Raw genomic sequence first — 15,338 nt, 5'->3', positions numbered from 1 at the left:
TGGGAGTGAAGCAAAGTAGGGACTGGACCGAGAAAACCCTGGGACAAGGAGGTCAGAGGGGCCTGGGACCTCCAAACCGTGAGCCGGAGTTGGAATCCCAGGCTCAGCTCCTTATGACCCGCTTATAGCTGAGTAGTAAATCACTCAACTTTTGGGGGTCTCAGCTTCCTCTTCTGTAAAATGATGCGGACCAGATGACGTCTAGCCGTCGTTTATCGTTTGGCAGCCCTCTGAAGGGAGGGAAGTCCGGCTCTGCTTTAGGGGGCTGCGAGGCCCTTTCCCCGGAAGAGTCTGGGCCAGGCGGGGAGGCCTGAGCCCAGGGGGAGAGCAGAGGGAAAGGGAGAGCTTGGGGCGCAGGTGGGTGGGCAGGCGTCGGGCTGGAGACCATGTGGCCCAGACTCTCTCCAGTCCCGCGGCGACCAGTATCTGCCGGGATTTGGGCACCACGTGCCCACGTCGGCTCGGGAGCATCTAGTCTCCCTGGGAACAACTTGACCCCCACCCCCTACTCCGCTGCTCTGTCTGTCTCCGATTCTCACTTTCTGCTTCTCTCAGTCTCTGTCTTTGTCTCGGACCGTCAGCGTGTCTGTCTGTGTGTCTGTGTCTCTGTCTCCCCAGCTCTGTTTCCCTCTGTCTCTGTCTGCTTCCCCTGTCTCCCTCTCTTGCTGTATCTCTGTCTTAGGCTCCCCTGTCTCTTTCTGTTTCGCTGTGTCCCCCGCCTCTCCTTCTGTCTCTTGGTGTTTCTGTCTGTCTCTGTCTCTCGGTGTCTCTGTCTCTCGGTCAGTTACATCTCTCCTGCCGGGCTCTCCCGCTCTCTCCCCCCCACCCCGCTTTCTCCCCTCCCCTCCCCTCTCTTCTCCTCCCCTCTGTGCTCCTCCCCTCCCCTGCCCCCCTCCCGCCTGCCCTCCCCCGGGTGCCTCCTGAGCTCCGGGGCCAGCGGGTCCTGGCGGTGGCGGCGCTGGCACGGCCGCGCACTCAGGGAGAGGGGGGCGAGAGCGAGAGCCGGGGCTGGGGCCTGGGCCGGGGCGGGCTGCAGGGAGGAGGAGCCAAGGGGATCGGGCTCGCAGGGTCCCCGGCGTCTGCAGAGCCAGGAAAGCTGGCGGCGCTCTGCATCCCTCCATCCGCCTCCTCCGCTTAGCCCGAGCCCCGAGGTGGACTCTGGCCGGCCAGTGCGCGAAGCGGCGAGTGAGCGAGGCCCCGGGCTCCCGCTGCAGCCCGCCCCAGATGGAGTATCTCAGCGTCATGGTCTCTTGCTGGTTCCCTCTCAATTGCTGGCTCTCGGCTGCCGCGTCCACTAGGACCCAAGGTAAGGCTGGCGGGAGGGAGAGCCAGGGAGCTCGAGCGAGTGTGTGTGTGTGTGTGTGTGTGTGTGTGTGTGTGTGTGTGTGTGAGAGAGAGAGAGACAGAGAGAGACAGAGACAGAGAGAGAGACAGACAGAGAGAGACAGAAAGAGAGAGAAAGAGAGAGAGAGAGACAGAGAGAGAGAGACAGAGAGAGAGAGAGAGAGAGAGAGAGACAGAGAGAGAGAGAGAGAGAGAGAGAGGTGTGCGTGCATGCCTTGGTGTGTGTGCAAACTTTGGACTGAGCTGTTCCTCTCTCCCCTCTGTCCTGTCTTCCTTTCTCTCTTCTGTATATCTCCTCTCCAACCTCTCTTCTTTCTCTCTTTTCTTTTCTTTTCTTTTTCATCCCTCTGGGCTTCCTTTCTCATACTTCACTCTCCTTTCTCTCTTCTCTCTCCAATCTCTCTCTCCTCTTTCATTCTTTTTCTCATTCCTCCAGTCTCTCCATCTCTTTCTGTACTATCTCCTCTCCTTTCTGTCTTCTTCTTTCCTTTTCTCTCACCTCAATATCTGTTTTCCCTCTTCCTCTCTCTCTAACTCCTGCATGTCTCTTGCTCCTCTCCTTTGGCTCTCTGTCTCTCCATGTCTCTCCATGTCTATGGAGGCACACACATCTGTCTGCATAAACATGCAAACATACTCCTGCCTCTGTAGTTAGGCTCTGTCTCACATGTGTGTACAAACACACTTTCGTAAAGGGAAGGAAAGGCAGAGAGCAGAGATTCCCCCCTTCTATCTCATCAAAGAGAGGTGTCTGGAAACACACAGAAACACATACACCCATGAGTTCTGTCCTTAGCCAGAACCACGCCCCCAGTGCAAGTGAGTGTGTACACAGAGTGTGCATTCATTGCACAGAATTGCCCCATGTGTAGGATGCTTTGAAAGGCATACTGCAGTAGGTGCACGTCTATAGCCATCCTTCAGGCTTTGCTTAGCAAAACCAGAGGAAAGTTAGCATTTCTTTCCCCCTCTCTTAATTGCCCCAGAGGGAAAAGGATTTTTAGGGACACATCATTTCTGGATTTTATCAGGCCACAGAGTTGAGGGGGAGGGGACATAGAGTTAGATGTGTTAGAAATGAGAATTCCTTCTCAAGCTCTGGCCCATGAATCATCGCACTCAGAAGCCAAGGAGCTGTCACTGGCGGTGCTGACAGTACCAGAGCAGGAGGGTTGGAGACACTGGGATGCCTGCTGCGTGAGCCAGTGGCCTGATGCTGGGGGCCTCGACCTCACACTTACTGTAGGCTGGGAGCATGCATGTCACCGGGCCCTGCCTGGGTCTGGGCCTTGTAAGTTCTTAGTCACTGTGTCACTTTAAAAAGTTGCCTTTCTAAACTTGGAACTGTTCGCTTTCTTTCTAATAATAGCTCCCATTCATACTGCAATTGATTTCCAAAGTGCTTTCCTCTCAACAACCTGGTAAGGTAGAGAGTGCAAGGATCTTAGATCATAGAACCATAGGACTGTAGATTTAAAGCTGGAGGCGATCCCGGAAGCCATTGAGTCCACTTCCCTCATTTTACAGATGAGTAAACCCTAACCCTAATTCTCCCTCCTTCCCTCCTTCCTTCCTTCCTTCCTCCCTCCCTCCCTTCCTCCCTTCCTTCTTTCCTTCCTTCCTTCCTTCCTTCCTTCCTTCCTTCCTTCCTTCCTTCCTTCCTTCCTTCCTTCCTTCCTTCCTTCCCTCCTTCCTTCCTTCCTCCCTCCCTCCCTTCCTTCCTTCCTTCCTCCCTCCCTTCCTTCCTTCCTTCTTCCCTTCCTTCTTTCCTTTGTCTCCCTTGTCCTCTTTCTTTTCCTTTAGCCCTCTGTCTCTCTTGGAGTGGTAGGTTATATTTGGGGTTGCTAGGTGTGTTTGTTTTGACAGGTGTATTTTTATGCATTTTTATGCACTTGGCTGGTTGGGCCATCCCGTAAACTGGAATAGGCGGGTGGAGCAGGTTGGGTGTTGCACCAGCGAAACCCTCCTTCCCACTTTTGCCCTTGCCTCGGGGCTCTCTCTGACCTGTCTCCAGATGGTGGCCTCCTGGCTCCTGTCCCTGGTGGGATGACTGACTCCCCAGGGAGGGAGACCTTGCTGGGCAGGGAATGCATAGTTCACATGCTTGTTGCTAGCTGGCTTGTAAAGAGTCGAAAAGCTCTGTCGGCAGTCATTTTTTCTGCTTGGGTTGATGGGGGCCCGGAGATTGAGGTATTGTTTTGTTTGGAACGTTGGTGTCTGTACAGCACTTGATGGTTATTCCCCAAGTGGGAGATATGAGGACGTATAACAGAACGATGACAGTCATTTGAATGTACTTGGTGCTTTGAGGTTTACGAAGGACTTTTTCCATAATGATCCTGAGATGCAAGTAGAGACAGCATTATTATCCCCATTTTCCAGAAAAGGAAACTGAGGCTAATGGCACAGCAATGCCTAGAGAGGCACTGGGGTGCAAAGGAAAGAGGTCTGGATGTCATGTAGAGGGCCTGCATTTGAATCCCAGCTCTGTCACCACCCATCTATTTTTGTCTTTTTCTTTTTCTTACTTCCTCTCCTGGGGTCTCTGTTTCCTCATTTGTAAAATGAGGGGGGCTAGATTAGATGACCTCTGGGGTCCCTTCTGGCTCTATGATCTTGCCCAAGTTGACAAAGCTATGTAAGTATTGGAAGCTTGAGTTCCTAAGGATCCCTGACAATGAAATAAGAGCTAACGTTTATAGAGCATATAATTAAATGTGTTATCTCATTTGAGCCTCGCAACAACTCTGGGAATTGGGTGCTGTTATTATCCTCATTTTGCAGATGAGAAAATCGAGGCTAACAGAGGTTAAGTCACTTGCCCAGAGCCATCCAGCTAGTAAATGTCTGAGGCTGAATTTGAACTGAGTCTTTCTGACTCCAGACCCAGCACTCTAACTACTGTGCCACCTAGTTACCATACAACACTAAGGTTTCCAAAGTGGTTTATAGACATTGTTTATTTGAGCCTCACAGCATCCCTGTGAGGTAGGCACTTACAAGGTATTATTTATTCCCATTTTATGGATGAGGAAACAGACTTAGAGTGACCTAGAAGAAGGAATGCTGACTCTGGAGTTGGAGCGCTGGTGAATTCTGTCTGTGACACTTAGTTGTGTGACCTTCACCACCCTGCTTCTCAGTATCTTCACTTGTAAAATGAGGGGGTTGTACTGCATGGCGTCTGAGGTCTCTATAATTCTGTGAAGGAGGGATCTGAAGCCAGGTATTTTGACTCCAAGTCCAGAATTGGTGTCTGATTGCTCCAAGATTGCCTCCATCTGTGTGAAGAATGGACTTGATTTGAAATAATGAGACGGGCTTCAGGGGAGCAGCTTCCAACTTTATGGGATCCAGGGTTGCTGGGCTTAAGGCCCAAATGGGGAGGGCCAACTGCCATTCATTCACTGTCCCCTCCATCCCTTTTGCCTTTGCCCTGGAAGTCCTAAAGTGCTTCTGTCTCTATGTCCAACAGAGCTGCTCTTGTCTGGAAAGTTAAGTGAATATGGCGTGTTTGTACCATTCAGTGTGGATCACGAAGGCCGGTTCCTCTCGCACGTGGTGTCCGGACCTGCAGCCTCTGGGAACAGTGCATTTGACAGGCCTCCGATCCCCCCACCAGCTCCTTCCAGCCGGCACCGGGTGGCCCGAAGCCCTTCCATCCCCACAGCAGAGCCGGCTGGCCCCGGTCCGGCGGGGAAGTATTCCATTTATTTCAACGTCACCATCTTCGGTAAGGAGTTCCACTTAGGACTGAAGCCCAACCGGCGGCTCGTGGTCCCTGGAGCCTTCACACAGTGGCAGGAGGATTTCTGGGAGTTTTCTCGCGAGCCCCTCCATCAGGAATGTGTCTTCACTGGCAGCATCACTGGCATGCCAGGCACTGCTGTGGCCATCAGCAACTGTGACGGCTTGGTAAGGAAAAGGCTCCCTCTCTTTGCCTCCATCTCCCCGCTGCTCCCACCCGGCACAGACTCCTGCCGGCTTTTTTCGTTTCCTTGGTTTGGGATTCCTGTGGGTTATGTTCTCCATTCTGGGCCAAAGCCGGGGCTGGGGCTGCTTCCAGGAACACTCTCGTTCTTCATTGGCCGCCAACTTAAAATCTCAGCCCGATGTGAAGGGAAAGGGCAGGGGGTGTGCTCTCTCTACCCTTTGTCTATCATTTCTCATCTCTCCCCCCACCCCATTAGATCTGCTCACAAATTTAGAGTCTTAGAGCAAGATGGGCCTTGGAGTTTATTTAGTCTGTGGCTTAGTGGATAGAGAGGAGCCAGGAAAACCTGGGTCCAAACTTTGCCTTAGACACGCTCTAGCTATGTGACCCAGGGCAAGTCGCTTCACTTGTGTCAGCCTTTCTCTCTCTCTCTCTCTCTCTCTCTCTCTCTCTCTCTGTCCGTATTCTGTCTTCTCACTCTCTGTCTCTCTCCTTCCTCTCCTCTCCCCTCCCCTCCTCCTCATCTTTCTTTCTTCCTTCCTTTCTTTCTTTCTTTCTTCTTCTTCTTCTTCTTCCTCTCTCTCTCTCTTTCTCTTTCTCACTCTCTCTCTCCTCTGTCTCTCTCCTCACTTTCTCTTCTCACTCTCTTTCTGTGTCTCTCTATCTCTGTCTCCTTCCTTCAGGACCTGCCCTGGCTCCCATTGCCCTCATCACTCAGTTGTTCAGCATGTCACTCTCTCTGAGAGCTTGGCCAGTACACACGTGTTGTGGGTGCACTGTTTTCTTGTTTTCACTTTCCCCCGGGGCTGCACTGACCAGAGACTCCTGACAGATGAATAAAGAGGGACTCCCTTCTTCATCCATTCCTTCTCTTGAGGAGTGGTGTGTGTGTGTGTGTGTGTGTGTGTGTGTGTGTGTGTGTGTGAGGTATACAGCAAATGAATGGTAGAATGGACAATATCTGTGGTCAGTGATTTCTTTACTCTTCAGACTTTGCAGTTAATGCTGGCCAAAACAAATAGGTCCATCCCTGATAAAACCAACAATTCCATGTTGTAGTTGATTAAAAGGCCATATGGTATAATGAACAGAGCAATGGAAGATTTGGGTTCAAATTCCATCTCAGATACTTACTGTGGGCAAGTTCCCTGACAACTCTGGGCCCCCTCTGTTTCTTCATCTGTAAAAAAGGAGTTTAGACTTGGTATTGTTTAGGCTTTCTTCCAGATCTAAATCTATGATTTTATGATCGCGTGAAGGCTAGAACCCAACCCAGATTCCAGAGGAAGGATGAGTCCTATCCTGTTATCTTATTCTTCATAAAGGTGTGATTTCATTGGTGTCTTCAGATCACAGCTTGGTAAATCAACCCTTAATTATGGTCATGGGATCATAGATCCGGAGCTGAAAGGTACTTGAGCAGCCTTCTAATCCAAATCTTTTATTTTACAGATGAGGAAATTAAGGTACAGAGAAGTCACATTATTTGCCCAAGATCACATAGGAAGTTAGCAGCAGAGTCAGGCTTTAAACTCAGGTCCTATGACTACAGATTTAGAGCCATTCCATCATCTTGCCTGATGTGAAGCCCTCTCGTAGGAGCTTAAGTGTTGGTAAGAGATTATAGGGACATCGAGTCCAGGAGTTCTTAATTGTGACCTGGACACATTTGGTAGTCTGGGGAAGCAGAGGGACTCCTCAGAATCATATTTTTAAGTGCATAAAATAAAATATGTAGAATTATAAATGAAACAAATTCTATTGAAATAAAGTTATCTACATAATTTTATTTATTTTTTAAATTAAATTTTATTTATCTCTATCAGGAGGTAGGTGGCAGATTTCAAGTCACTTGGAATCCTGGTTGGACATTACGTTGGTTGGAGTTCCTGAGGCTTTCAAAGTTGTTTGTCTTTACAATGTTATTGTAGAAATTGCTCTCCTGGTTCTGCTCATTCCACTCTGCATCACTTCATACAAATCTTCCCAGGTTTCTCTGAAACCACCCCCTTCATCATTTCCTACAGCATAATAGTATTCTTTCTTTTCCATGTGCCATAACTTGTTCAACCTTTCTTCAATTGATGGGCGCCCACTCAGTTTCCAGTTCTTTGCAATTACAAAAAGAGCCACCAGAATATTTTTGTGTGCATGGGTCCTTTTCCTTTTTATTTGATCTCTTTGGGGTCATGGACCTAGTGGCAGTATAACTGGGCCAAAGGGTATGCACAGCTAAATAGCTTTTGGGGCATAATTCCAAATTGCTTTCCAGAATGCCTGGACCAATTTTGAATTTTTTTTTTCCTTTTTAAAGTTCACGAACCCTAGGTTGAGAGCCCTTTTTCCCTTCTCTCCCTCATTTTACAGAAGAGGAGACTGAGTCCCAGAGAAGGGTCTTGTCCAAAGCTACAAAGCTAGGAAGTGGTAGATATGGGTCTTGGTCCAAGCACTCTAACCCCAAATCCAATCCTTTTCCCACAAAACCCCTCTAATGTCTAGTGTGGCACTACCTGCCAGAAATTGTACCCTGCTGGCATAGCCCTTGAGGACCTCGAGTGACAATAGAAATATTCAAGTAGAAGTCGGTTCTCTGTGTTGTAGAAGTGACTTCTCTATTGAAGGGAATTCGGACCAGATAGCCCTATGGTCACTTAAAACTTTAAGATTCTATTATTCCCTTGTTATTTCAATGTTGAGAATCTATTTTTTTTTCCGGTGGGAAGGTACAAGATGGGTGTTAAACATCTGTGCATCCCCCCTAGCACTTGGCACACGTAGTAAGGGGAAAGAAAAAGGAAAAGTTTATTAAGCACCTACTATGTGCCAGGCATTGTGATAAGTGCTTTACAAATATCTCATTTGATCTATAGTAGCCCTTAAAATGATGATTTTTGAGTAATTTAAAAAAAAGAACCTCGGGGCACCTTCATGTTCTGACAAAGTATTCAAGGAGGAATTTAATTATCCAGTAGCAGCACGATACTACTAATTCCTATTTCTAACGTTTGTCCTCACCTGGGATCCAGCGTTAGACATTTACTAGTTCTATGACAGTGAGTGAGTCACTCACTTCCCAGGCCTTGATTTCCTCATCTGTAAAATGAAGAGATTGGACCAGATAACCTCCCGCGTCCTTTTGTGATCTAACCCTGTGATCCTTGTTGTCTGCTAGCTCTTTGACCTTGGGAAAGTCATTTCCCTTTGTAGGCTGTGTTTTCCCCCTTTGTTAAATGAGGGGCTTGGACGAGATGGCCTTCCAGCTCTAAATTGGCTGATTCTAGAAGTTGGATTTGGGCCTGTGTCTGAAACATTACTTTTCATTTCACTTGCTGTCATATATTCTTTCTCTTTGTTGTCATCGGCTCAAGCACTGCCTCCTCCAGGAAGCCTTTCCTGATTCCCTTAGGATACACACTAACTGTGTGACCCTGGGTTAGTCATTAACTTCTCGGTGCTTGAGATGACACCCTAAGACCATAACTTGGCAGAGAAGTTGCCAGCCTGTAGTCACAGAAGGAGTTTCCTCACTGTTGAAATAAAAAGTTCAAATGGAAAAAAGAAAAATCATGCAGTATTTGCAGATAAGGATATTGAAGCCCTCGAGTAAGAGATGGGCTTAAGGTCACACAGAGAGTTAATAATAGAATTGGGACCAAAACCCAGACACTGAGTGCCCACTGTATGCTAGGCTAGAGTCTGTGCTATAAAGAGGAATATGACATATCCGTTACCCTCAACAGAGCTTGCGATCTGTTAAAACAATCTGAGAGTCAGGGAAGGGAAGCTTGGAGGGCGGGGAGGCAGCAGCTTGCAGCTACTAGTCCTGAGGAGGGCACCAGCATCTTTCCCACTCTGAGGCAGCCAGTAGGTAGCAGATGCAAGGAGGGAGAGCCCAAGTCCCTGGGCTCGTGTTTGCTATAGACAGGCTCATGATATTGCAGGGGCAAGGCTGTGTGTCTTGGAAAGGGGGGTGCAAGAGAAGTGGTGAGGCTGCTCTATAGCAGAACTGTGCAGTGGAGGTCACAGGGTTCTAGATTTACAGATGAGGAAACTGAGGTCCAGGGAAGGAGAGTGACCTTGCCTAAGGTCATACCCATTTTAAATAGCTTCAGGATTTAGCCTCAATACAATGCTCTTTATTGAACCATACTGCTACTCTCAGAGATTGATGGGGGCTTTCCATATGTGTCTATGTTCATTTCAATTCCATCAATTGAGTTTGCTCCAACAAATATTTATCAAGTGTCTGCTATGTGCAAGGCTCTGTAGTACATGCCAGGGAAATACAAGACAAAAATAGAACAGTCCCTGCCCTCAAGAAGCTTGTACTGTATTGCATTCTAAGCAACACGTAAACAGATAAGTGGATGCAAAACAGATACAAAGTATGTGCAATTGGGAGTTGGAACACCTGGGGAATCAGTGCTTAGCCTGGCACATAGTAGATGCTTAATAAATGTTTGTTGATTGATTGAATCAGCCAGGAGGAAAAGCAAAGATAGTTTTTCTAAGTGGATATTGACATGGCCCTTGGAATAACTGGGCTGGTCTATGTTTATTTTGGGCAGCACAGGGATAGAGCACTGAGCTTGGAATCAGGAAGGCATCTTCATGAGTTCAAATCCGGCCTCAGACACTAGCTGTGTGACCCTGGGTCACACACTTAACCCTATCTGCCTCAGTTTCCTCATCTGCAAAATGAGCTGCAGAAGGAAATGGTAAACCACTCTTTGCCAGGAAAACCCCAAAATGGGGTCACGAAGAGTAAGACACGACTGAAAATGCTGAACAGCAACAATAAAAATGTTTATTTCAATCATAGTCTCATAGAACGGCAGGACTAGAGGAATCCTCCTTGTTTTACAAAAAAGGAGACTGAATCCCACAGAACAGGAAGGACTGGACCAAGGTCACACAGCTAGTAACAAAATTGGAACTTGAACCCAGGGAGATGATTAATTTCCACTGCATGGAAACCTTCATTTAAAAAAATAGGTGCAGAGATGCAGAAATATTTACAGGTAGAACTTTAAGAAAACCCAATATTTGAAAATACAAATCAGAAACCAGATAAATTAGGGAGAAGTTATTCACTTTTACAAAGCATTTCCCTACAATTAAAATTATTAATTGTATTAAAAACAAAAAATCCAAAACTACATGATTATATAAGTAGATATAGAAAAAGCCTTTGATAAAGTACAATTCTCATTTATGCTAAAAAACCCTCCAATATAAAGGCACAGGATGATCTTTTTTTTAAAATATGATAAAACTAAAAGCTAGTATTATATGCAATAGAGAAATAATAGAAACTTTCACAGTAAATACAGGAGTAAAGCAAAATTTTTACCTTCCCCTGCTGTTATTTGACCTAGTGCTAGATATATTAGCAGTAGCATTAAGGGAAAGAAATTAAAGACATAAATATAGGCAAAGAGGAGATAGAATCATCCTTATTTGCTGATGCTATGATGTTTTATGTGGAAAACATTTAAAGAATCTGTGAAGAAATTAGTTACTAAAGAAACTTCAGAACGGGAGCGTACAAAATAAACCCACAAAATCAGCGGCATTTCTACACAGTAATAATAGAACCCAGGAGGAATTAATAGAAAGGGAAGTCCCATTCAAAATAGCTGCAAAATGCAGAAAATCTCTCAAAGTAAAAATAAAAAAAAGCATTCACCACAGGTTTCTTTTCATTGTCAAGCTCCATCTAAATGTCATTTATTTAAATGATGACTCACACTGTCAGAGAGGCAGAACAGGAAGAAGCCTTAGAGGTTATTTTTTCTAACCCTCTCATTTTACAGAAGAGGAAACTCGGTTTACAAAGTTTAAATTTAGACAGAACTCTTCAGGAACACTCGATCTGTGCGTCTAGGCCTGCCCGGTGATTTCCATGCCCGTGTCAATCAGTTCAGTCTCTTTAGACCTGTTGACGGCATTGTGCCAGTTTCTGGGTCCTTCTCTTTCTTCTCTTGGTATAAGTCATGTGGCCAGCATTTCTTCTCTTTGCTTTGCCAGCTAACAGGACAGATTTGCCAAGTCCCTGAGTTCTTCTGGGCCTCGGTTTCCCCATCTACACAGTGAGGAAAATTTCCCCCCTTTCCAGGAGGAGCCTTAGTTTCCTCCCTTATAAAACGAGGAAATTGGACTTCACGGGTTGATCTCTAAGCTTCTTTTTTCCACATTAATGTTCTGTGTTCTAAGTCTTTTGCCACCTCCGACTTTGTATGTTTTCTGATTTCTTCTTCACATAAGCATTCCAGAGCTTTTCTTGTGGTGTGGGGCAGAAAGGAGGGAACTGAGGGCATTAGGGAACTTTGATTGGAATTAACACCCTAGCATCCATCAATTTTATCTGATTCTTTAGCACCCACTCCCCCCTGGAGTGAGGCTAGACTTCGGCCCTCCCCTTTTCCTCTTTTCTGTAGGAATCAGAACCAGTTCAGATGTCTGGGGCAGGGGGTGGGTGGGAGGGGATTGTCCTAGGCTCCTGGAAGTTTCTTGTATCCTGGAATGATCAGTGTTATGAGACTGCGAAGGGCCTCTGCAGTCAACACTTTTTCCTGTTTTGCCCTTGTCTGGTGAGGAACAGTGTCCCATGTAGGATACCTTGATGGTGCTTGAGCATGTCAGCTTTAGTTGGAAAGCTGGCCATGCCTCAGGGATGTGGCAGCCAATTTTTAACAACTGACTCTCTGAAAAAAACAAACAAACAAACAACTTTTTCTCCATCACTTTCTCAAGTCTAGACAATTAACAAAACAATAGCATTTGCCAGCTTCCGAGGTTCAAGTGCTCACACACAGTCGGCTCCCTTCAATGCCTTCACGGCATAATGCCGCTGGGCTCATGGGGATTCCTTAGAGACACTTGCTGTTTAGTTTATGAGCTCCTTGGGAGCAGAGCCTGTCTTTTGCCTTTTTTTTTTTTTTTTTGGTATCCTCAGCACTTAGCACAGTGCCTGGCACATAGTAGGTGCTTAATAAATTTTAATTGACTGACTATTAAGGCAACAGGAATTTAGTAGGTGTGTTCCCAGACCCTCAAGACTCAGGGAGAGGTAGCTACTATAGGGGAAAGAGCAGTGGGGTCCTTAGAGTCAGGACACTCTGACCTCAGATACTACTGGACAAGTCACTTCACCTCTGTTTGCCTCAGTTTCCTCAACTGTAAAATGGGAATAATGCTAACATCTACCTCCTAGAGTTATTCTGAGGATCCAATGAGATAATATTTATAAAATGCTTGGCAAACCTTAAGGTGCTAGCTATATTAGCTAGTTTAATACTTGTTTTATTATTATTATTAGGGGTCATAGTGGGGATCATAATAGCACCTACCTGCCAGGGTTGTTATAAAGATCAAATGAGGTAATAATTGTAAAGCACTTAGCACAGTGCCTGACAACAACAACAACATTATAATTATTACTATTATTATTAAATGAGATAATATTTATAAAACATTTAGCGCAGTGCCTGGCTACAACAACATTATTATTATTATTATTATTGTTAAATGAAATAATATTTGTAAAGCACTTAGCACATTGCCTGACAACAACAACAACACAGTTATTATTAAATAAGATAATATTCATAAAACACTTAGCTCATAATAGGCACCTAATAAATACTTATTAAAAATAATATGGGAAAACAACACCTCTGGGGCACTAGTGGTGCCTATTGGTTCTCAGTTCCAGAGTTGGGGAGTGATACCATGAAAGTATACTTTAACACACCCCCTTTCTAATGGCAGTAGTAGTACTGATTTGGTTCGGATTCAGAAAAGAGAAGATACCTGCATTGGCAAGGGGCCTGAGGAGAAGGTGGCTCAAAAAGGAGTCGAGTTACCATGGTTGGATTCAGCCTCAATATGGCGGACCACATGAAGCTTTCACCCATCTGGGCTGCCCCAAGTGCTGACCCCCAGAATTCCAGACCTGAAGGGGTTAAGTCTTTCAGGGCATGGTTGGGTCTTGTGGCAAGCAGGGAGGAATGCTTCACTCATCCTATCCTTGTAGAGCTCCCAGGTAGAGGGGGTTATGATAAAGACAGATCACTATAGCACAAAACTGTTGGATACAAGTTCCCAGGAAGGAAATTTCACATCCAAGGAAAGGCTTTATGTAGGAGGTGGCAGTCATTTGTCTGGGTTTTGAAGGAGGAGTGGGAGGCTGACAGTCTCCATGGGGAAGCAAGGACCACACTTAAGGAAGAGTCAGAGGATGAGACAGGCTTGGGTCCCTATAACTGAGTTGCAGACCTGGGTATGGAGAAACAGAGGCAGAGGAACTCATGGGCGGGGAGCCCACAGGGGATGGAGGAATTGGGGAAGGAGGAGCTGGAGGGTCCGACTGGGGCCAAGATACAGAGTACATGTGCCTTAAAGATGGCGCTCGCCATCTTTCTGAGGACCAGCCTCTAGGCCTTGGTTCCAGTCTGCTGTCCTGATCTTACGTGTTCTAGTTCTGGAAGGGGACCCCTCTGGAAGGGGAAGGGATTTGTCTAAGGTCATACAGCCCGTAAATGGCTAATCACTGCCCCTCTGTGAGACTGAGAGGTTGAGACTAGATTTCCCATGGGGTCCTTTTGGGCTTTAAGTCTCTGCTCTTTGGAGACCCCAGTGAGTCATCAGAGGGTCTTCAGTAGAGCAAAGTAGAGCAAAGCCTGTAGGCTTTGGAGAAATGGGGGTAAAGTGTAGCTGGGGCTCAGGGAAGCATCAGTTTCTCAGATAACTCCAGCACACTTATTGCAGACATATCACTTCCATTTTGCTCAAGTGTCTTCTCTTTTGAAACAAATCTTCTTGCCTTTCTGGTTGCTTTGCTTTAGCGATGGTGGTGAGGGTGCAGTGAATACAAAGAGATCAGTGAATGCAAAGGCACCAGGACACCTGGGTTTGAGGTCTGCCTCTGACACTCACCAGCTGTATGACTATGAACAAGTCACTGAACACTTCTGAGCCTCAGTTTTTTCATCCTTAAAATGGGGAGAGTAATGTCTATCTCATACACTTCACAGTTTGTATTAAGGGAAGTCATTTATCAGTCATAATGGGGTATGTAGGGTCAGTACTGAGCTAGGAGGAGCCTTCAAGATTATTCCTTATAACAAAGAATTTTTTTTAGAGAGGAAAATAATTCAGCAAAACCAATCCACACACATTTGTTAAATGCCTACTACGTGCCAGGCAGTGTGCTAGATGCAGCTAGATGGTTCAGTGGGTAGAGCTCTACACCTGGAGTCAAGAAGACCTGAGTTTGAATTTTGCCTCAGAAATGAGCTGCAGCGCCCTGGGCAAGTCACTTACTTAACTGCTGTGGGTCTTGGTCTTCTTATCTATGAAATAGGGATAATGATAAGTGCCCTAGTTCTGGAAGGGGACCTCAGAGGTCAGCTAGTACATCCTTCCCATTTTACAAATAAGGAGACTGAGCCCCAGTGAGGGGAAGGGACTTGTTTAAAGTCATGCAGCCCGTAAATGGCTAATCACTGCCCCTCTGTGGGACTGAGAGGCTGGGACTAGATTTCCTCAGGGGCCCTTTTGGGCTCTGAAGATCCCAGTGAGTCACCAGAGAGACTTCAGTAGATCCCAACGCACCTTTTGTCATACAGTCCAGCTGACCAATCACAGAGCCAGAGAATTTGAGAGTTGGAAGGGACCCCAGAGGCAGCCAGCCCAACCGATGCCTGGGGCTCTTTAAACCAGTTAAAGGGCTTAGAGGTGGGATATCCCCCCTCTGGGACTCAGTTTCCTTAGCTGTCAAATGAGGGGGTTAGACTTGATGGCCTGTCCTGGCCCTTCCTGTCCCTAGGTCTAGGAGCCTGGGACTGGAGGATTCCATGACCTCCAGTGTCCTTCTCAGCCACACACGCTGTTGTCATGGAGGGGATGTGCATGTCACATGGAGGATAGGCTCCAGCTTTGTTGTAGGGACTTTGATAGTCAAGGATCACCACAGCAGTGGATAAAACAAGGATTTCTCTGCAGGAAAGATGAACTCTCTGTGTCTCTGTCTGTCTCTGTCTGTCTCTGTCTCCCC

General features: G+C 46.5%; 1 protein-coding gene across 1 annotated transcript in view; it reads left to right on the top strand.

Moving 5' to 3' along the window:
* The first annotated feature begins 386 nt into the window (after positions 1-386).
* ADAMTS14 (ADAM metallopeptidase with thrombospondin type 1 motif 14) overlaps positions 387-15,338 on the top strand; it is a 107,878-nt gene continuing 92,926 nt past the window's right edge. The window contains 4 exon segments of the mRNA XM_027840605.1: positions 387-584; positions 683-779; positions 938-1,306; positions 4,820-5,259. Of these exon segments, the coding sequence (XP_027696406.1) occupies positions 387-584; positions 683-779; positions 938-1,306; positions 4,820-5,259 (1,104 nt within the window).

Source organism: Vombatus ursinus, unplaced genomic scaffold, assembly GCF_900497805.2.
Source record: "Vombatus ursinus unplaced genomic scaffold, bare-nosed wombat genome assembly UNPS02014847.1, whole genome shotgun sequence".
Taxonomy (NCBI): Eukaryota; Metazoa; Chordata; class Mammalia; order Diprotodontia; family Vombatidae; genus Vombatus; species Vombatus ursinus.
The sequence above is the reverse complement of the archived record's forward strand: the minus strand, read 5'-3'. Positions and strand labels throughout refer to the sequence as shown.